General features: G+C 43.6%; 1 protein-coding gene across 1 annotated transcript; it reads right to left on the bottom strand.

Moving 5' to 3' along the window:
• Window positions 1-3,530: 3,530 nt before the first annotated feature.
• On the bottom strand, window positions 3,531-5,934 carry LOC125529283 (cysteine synthase-like). The gene is made up of 10 exons (XM_048693686.1): window positions 5,914-5,934; window positions 5,708-5,817; window positions 5,572-5,629; window positions 5,337-5,480; window positions 4,879-5,136; window positions 4,726-4,777; window positions 4,560-4,639; window positions 4,392-4,451; window positions 4,201-4,281; window positions 3,531-3,623 (listed from the first exon to the last, which is right to left on the bottom strand). Exons 2-10 carry the CDS (start codon window positions 5,734-5,736, stop codon window positions 3,531-3,533), a joined length of 855 nt encoding a protein of 284 aa, XP_048549643.1. The 5' UTR covers window positions 5,737-5,817; window positions 5,914-5,934.
• Between the last annotated feature and the right edge of the window lie 600 nt (window positions 5,935-6,534).

Raw genomic sequence — 6,534 nt, 5'->3', positions numbered from 1 at the left:
CCGCCCCCTAGTCCAATTCGGTTTGGGTTATGGGCGGCGTGCTCCACCTCTTGGCCTTCCTCCTCTCTTCCACTACTAGGCCCATGAGGCCCAATAACCCCCCGAGGGGTTCCGGTAACCCCCGGTACTCCGGTAAATACTCGATACACCTCGGAACCATTCTGGTGTCCGAATATAGTCATCCAATATATCAATCTTTATGTCTCGACCATTTCGAGACTCCTCGTCATGTCCATGATCTCATCCGGGACTCCGAATCTTCGGTACATCAAAACACATAAACTCGTAATACCGATCGTCATCGAACGTTAAGCGTGCGAACCCTACGGGTTCGAGAACTATGTAGACATGACCGAGACTCATCTCTGGTCAATAACCAATAGCGGAACCTGGATGCTCATATTGGCTCCTACATATTCTATGAAGATCTTTATCGGTCAAACCGCATAACAACATACGTTGTTCCCTTTGTCATCGGTATGTTACTTGCCCGAGATTCGATCGTCGGTATCATCATACTTAGTTCAATCTCATTACCGGCAAGTCTCTTTACTCGTTCCGTAATGCAACATCCCGCAACTAACTCATTAGTCACATTGCTTGCAAGGCTTATAGTGATGTGCATTACCGACAGGGCCCAGAGATACCTCTCCGACAATCGGAGTGACAAATCCTAATCTCGATATATGCCAACTCAACAAACACCATTGAAGACACCTGTAGAGCATTTTTATAATCACCCAGTTACGTTATGACGTTTGATAGCACACTAAGTGTTCCTCCGATATTCGGGAGTTGCATAATCTCATAGTCATAGGAACATGTATAAGTTATGGACAAAGCAATAGCAATAAACTAAAAGATCATAGTGCTAAGCTAACGGATGGGTCATGTCAATCACATCATTCTCTAATGATGTGATCCCGTTTATCAAATGACAACTCATGTCTATGGTTAGGAAACTTAACCATCTTTGATTAACGAGCTAGTCAAGTAGAGGCATACTAGTGACACTCTGTTTGTCTATGTATTCACACATGTACTAAGTTTCCGGTTAATACATTTCTAGCATGAATAATAAACATTTATCATGATACAAGGAAATATAAATAACAACTTTATTATTGCCTCTAGGGCATATTTCCTTCATAGACAAGCAGTGAGAACATGCAAATTCTGACGGGACGTTTGAGATCCATTGGGGGTTGTTAAAATACTTCGGCTCTCAAAGGCCCGTGAATAAAGGGCAAGAGTGGAGGTGCAATATTTAGTCCCACCATAGAAGTGGCGGTGAGGTAATACCGACTTATATAGTGGAGTCTCCACACTTCAATAAGTGATGTGTATGAGGAGAGAAAGAGAACATCACACACGCTCAACCTTACTTACCGGATGGGGTGAAGGCGGCTGGTGAATGGTCCACCAAAATCGGATCTATGGCCTTGCAGGAGCGCGACTTCCTTTGTCATTTTTTTGGCTTCTGGACGGTAGATTTTGGATTTGGAAACCTAGTCAGTTCAAATAGTGATTGCAACATGAGACCAGGTGGGTTCTCTTATATGACTTACTGGCTGTCGCCAAATACTCACCAAAATCGAGTTAGGTTTTTTTGCCTCCTCTCGCTATTTTTGTTGCCACCGTAATCCACTTCATCCTGAATGTCGGCGTCCACTTGTGAGCGGGAGAGCGGGTATCCAAAACTTCTCAACCTTGTAATTTTGCACCAGGAGAGAGTGAATTAGGTTTTTGGGAAGCGTTGCGCGTGACTACTTACGTTAGTCACCACGGGTCATTTTCCTTCCAATTCAGGCAATGTCACGAACCGTTGTCTCCGATGCCATCAGCTTCGTGTCACCAACATCTTCTTCAAAAACATAGCATCTACAACAGTGACATCTACTTCATCTACAAACATTTGCTACGTGCATTCTGGTCTGATCCAGTCTTTAATTATGGTTGTTGTTGTATGTGCAGTATTACTATTCACATTGTTTAATGCATCTAGTATGTTCAACATATACATGCTAATGATTGCTTTAATCATATTTTATGTTCTGCAATTAATCATGAAATTGCCTAATTTTTTAACAACACTATTTGCAGGACATTGTGGAAGACTAGAAACGAAGCTTGCTTTGCGAAAATGTTCCCGGTGATCTAGCTGTTGTAGTCTTCAACCTATCTTATTATTTCACTAACTTGAGTATTTTACAAAAAGAACCAAGATGAAGAAGAATTGAGGAAGCATATAGACTGATCAAGACCGTGATGGCGGAGGCATACACTCAGAGTCATTGCTGGAATCCTATAATCAGAAGACTGGAGCTATGAAGTGCATAATGAACATTGTATGGTGCAGTTATTATAGTCTTGCTTCAATAAGTGTATATGAGAATTTGTTTAGATAATTGTTTGTTTGCATGTCGTGGTCATGCTCAAACTTATGGGGCAGCTTTTTAATAGAAATCGACGAGGTGGCTCATTGTTTCGGAAAAAAAACTGATCAATGAAAATTGCGGACAACTACAAACTATTGGTGTTGATTTTACATATATAGAGCACTTACTCTACGGGTTTGTCACACATAATACCACATATTGGTGTAATCCATTGCTGCTAGGTCTAATCCAGTGTTTTGGTATGTTGTTGTGATTTTTCATGGGTGGGTTCCGCATGTAAGTGCACACATGGCAAAGAAAACCAGTCACATCAACCACCAACTACAACTGTTAATAGCTCCTAGACCTTTGCCAAGTTGAGCAGAAATTTTCTCCGATTAGTATGAAGAATGGGAGCAAGCAGTACACTACCCATTTGGGTATTGGCAAATCAGAGTCATAGTCATACTTCTTAGAGCGGGATGGGGCACTGCACCTTATTGAACGGTCTAACTAAAATTGACAACATCTACCAAACCTCTAGCCCAAATGAGTTGAGACTTTCCTAGATCAATGCTAGATACATTTATGGTCCACTAAAAAAATTCTTCATATTTTTCTTGAAATTAAGTTCTGATTTCTTTAATGAAACAACTAAAAGCTCCAATATCTATCAAATCATTTGTCCAAATGAGCTACATTTGTTTTTCCAAAATAGTACTGGATATATTTGTGATTTAATGCGTTTGTTGCATTTTAAAAAATGTTAAATTTCAAGTGAAAAAATTGAATGGGCCAATTATAAGTCCTCGGTTTGATCTACCGGTTGATGGACCCATGGAAAATCATATCAACGTAACTAAATGCTGAATTGGACCTAGATGCAGCGGATTACATCGGCATTTGATGTTTTGTGCAACAAACCATGGAGTAGGTGTTCTGTGTAAAATTAACACCAATAATAGCGGGTGGTTTGTGCAATTTCCTTCGTGGATCAATATTAATATTATTGAAACTGTACGTGCCAAAGTTATAAATTGAAAAAGAAGTAAAACTCCCATTGAACCGGAGGGAATACAAGCCGCTGCCAGCAGCGCGATCGAAAATAAGCAAAGTGCCTGAACTTTTTCCCAAAACATGAGAAGTCAGCGTTCATGGCTCCAACACCATATTTTCCGCCTCCTTTTTTATGGACTCAAAGAGAAACGACGAGAGGTAGCGCTCTCCGCAGCTGGCGAACACAACCTGCAACGAACAAGAACAAAAGACACGGTGAAAAATGAAACCACAACAAGTAGACAATCTGATGAAGCACTTGACTTGTAGTAGTAGCCTCCGCAAGTGGGGTGGCAGCATTGGAGGACTTCTTTGTTGGTGGTATTCCTTTGAGTACCGAGACGTGATTTTCAGGATGAAAACTCAAGACCTGGCTTTTATTGGTTGTGCCTGGCAGTGTCCTTATTGAAGGCATTGTTTTGGAAACGCGGTCTTTCTCGAGGGTGAAAACCTACGATCTTTGATCAGGCAACGACAACGCTTCTACATTGTTACTTTTCTGGAGGCGTTGCTTTTGGAGAATCTTTTTTCTAGTCCAGGTGATGTCTTTGATGGTGGTTAGGGTGCTGCTACTGCGGGTGATTGATCACCGTGGCAGGGTCGTTTTTTTTGCCTTTTTTTCTTTTTTGGCTGTGTGCATCCTGAATGTTTTTATATATCTTGTCGGTGTAGAGGCTGGGTGTAATTAGTATCTTTTTGATATTAATATATTCTGCTTTTCATAAAAAAGACAATATGATGAACCTAGAGGTAGTACGGCACTTACGACGATGAGTTTGCCTCTGTTCTCGACCCTCCGCGCCACCCTGATGGCCGCAGCCGCGGTCGCGCCCGATGACATCCCGACCTGAACAAACCATGTATCATCTTACAGAACCAGGCTTCGAGAAAGAGAAAATCATACGTAGGATGTTATATTATGAGATTTCTACTGAATTCTGGGGTTTGTTTGCTCACAAGAAGCCCTTCCTTCAGCGCGATCTGCCTCGCCATGCTCGCGGCTTCCTCGTTCGTGATCTGGCCGCTCGAGTAGATAAACGTAAGAAAAGAAAAGAAAAAAAATGCAGTGGACAGTCATATCAACTTTCCAAGAGAAACGTGACAAACGGGGAACATTTTACTCACTTGGAAGACTTCATCTAGAATGCTTACGTCCAAGACTCCAGGGACGAAACCGGCCCCGAGACCTTGGATTTTGTGCGGGCCTGGATTTGAAAACCAGTAAAAATGAGCACGCCAATAGGATTACAATTTGTACTTATAATTCTCGAAAGAAAATTACTTATCTCACCAGGTTTCCCTCCGGACAAAACGGCGCACTCTGACGGCTCCACGCCATAGATCTTCAGGTTGAAAATGCCAATACAACCACAATCAAGCCAAAATTGCATTGTAAATGGAGAAAGAAAATCGCAGACAAACATAGGCCAGTCATGCATGTCACCTGAATTTCAGGGTTCATCTCCTTGAGGTACTTCCCTGCCCCCGTAATGGTGCCCCCAGTCCCTATGCCGGCCACCAGGATATCCACTGCGCCGGCAGTCCCGCTCCAGATCTCCGGCCCCGTCGTCTCGTAATGCACCTTCGTATTTGCAGGGTTCTCGAACTGCTGGAGAACGTAGGAGTTGGGCGTCTTGGCGGCGATATCCTCCGCCCGCCGCACAACGTCGTCCATGGCGCGGAGCGGGTCGGTGAGCACCACCTCCGCGCCGAACGCCTTGAGCACCGTCCTTCTCTCCGTGCTCACCGACGACGGCATCGTCACGATCAGCTTGTACCCACCTTCGTATTTGCAGGGTTCTCGAACTGCTGGAGAACGTAGGAGTTGGGCGTCTTGGCGGCGATATCCTCCGCCCGCCGCACAACGTCGTCCATGGCGCGGAGCGGGTCGGTGAGCACCACCTCCGCGCCGAACGCCTTGAGCACCGTCCTTCTCTCCGTGCTCACCGACGACGGCATCGTCACGATCAGCTTGTACCCCTTGGCGGCCGCCATGAAGGCCAGCCCGATGCCGGTGTTGCCGCCCGTAGGCTCGATCAACACACTCTGAAAACCAAGAACAACAAAATCGGCTATGATTTTGACGATAATCTACGTACGTACGTGTGGTGTCTGCCTCTCACTGATCGGCGTTCACCTTTCCTGGAGTGATGAGACCCTTCTCCTCTGCGTCGGCGATCATGCTGTAACCAATCCTGCAAAACCAAGATTATCCCCGGAACTATCTGTACCACTGATAATCCATGCTGATTAACTGCATGCACTTGACTTACCTATCCTTGATACTGGAACATGGCCCCATGATCTCAAGCTTGGCAGCGATGCGAGCCTCGCACCCGGTTACTACCTTGTTCAGGTACACCAGGGGAGTCCTGCCAATCAACTGACATGGATCGAAAACAGAATCAGCATGTCATAATTTGCATCGCAGGTGACCTGCAAATGTATGTGGTTGTGTAGACAAGAGCTAGTTACGTACTACGGTTACATCTTTCGCGATCGTTTCGTTTGGACACCATTGCCTCATTGCTCACCTTGTGATCTACTCCCTCCGTTTCTTTTTAGTCTGCATATAAGATTTGATCAAAGTCAAACTTTGTTAACTTTGACGGAGTTTATAAAAAAAATCAAGATTCACAATATGAAATCAATATTGTTAGATGCATCATGAAATTAATTTTCATACCATATAGTTTTAGTAGTGTAGATGTTGATATTTTTTTTCTATAAAGTTGATCAAACTTTACAAAGTTTGACTTTGACCAAATCTTATACACGAACTAAAAAGAAACGAAGTGAGTAAAAAGAAGACGAGATCTTCGTCAGCCATGCAAAGTTGATCACTTCTACGATAACTTGATCAAAACATTCAGTTAACTGGTTTTGTTTTTTGAGGGGATCAGTTAACTGGTTTGAGTCCAAGGATTCCACAAAATGTGTACTTATTAACTAACAAAACTAGTGGCTGAGATGAACCGAGCTAATGGAGGGTTAGATTGCTGAGTAAGAACAGAGAGTTTTTGGGCACTCACAACGGATCACGGATGAATGCGGGAGTTCCACGGCTCGAAACTTTTTGGGAAGCAAATGACGCGCCCAT

Source organism: Triticum urartu, unplaced genomic scaffold (assembly GCF_003073215.2).
Source record: "Triticum urartu cultivar G1812 unplaced genomic scaffold, Tu2.1 TuUngrouped_contig_5482, whole genome shotgun sequence".
In the NCBI taxonomy this organism is placed as follows: domain Eukaryota; kingdom Viridiplantae; phylum Streptophyta; class Magnoliopsida; order Poales; family Poaceae; genus Triticum; species Triticum urartu.
This window is presented reverse-complemented; position numbering and strand designations above follow the sequence as displayed.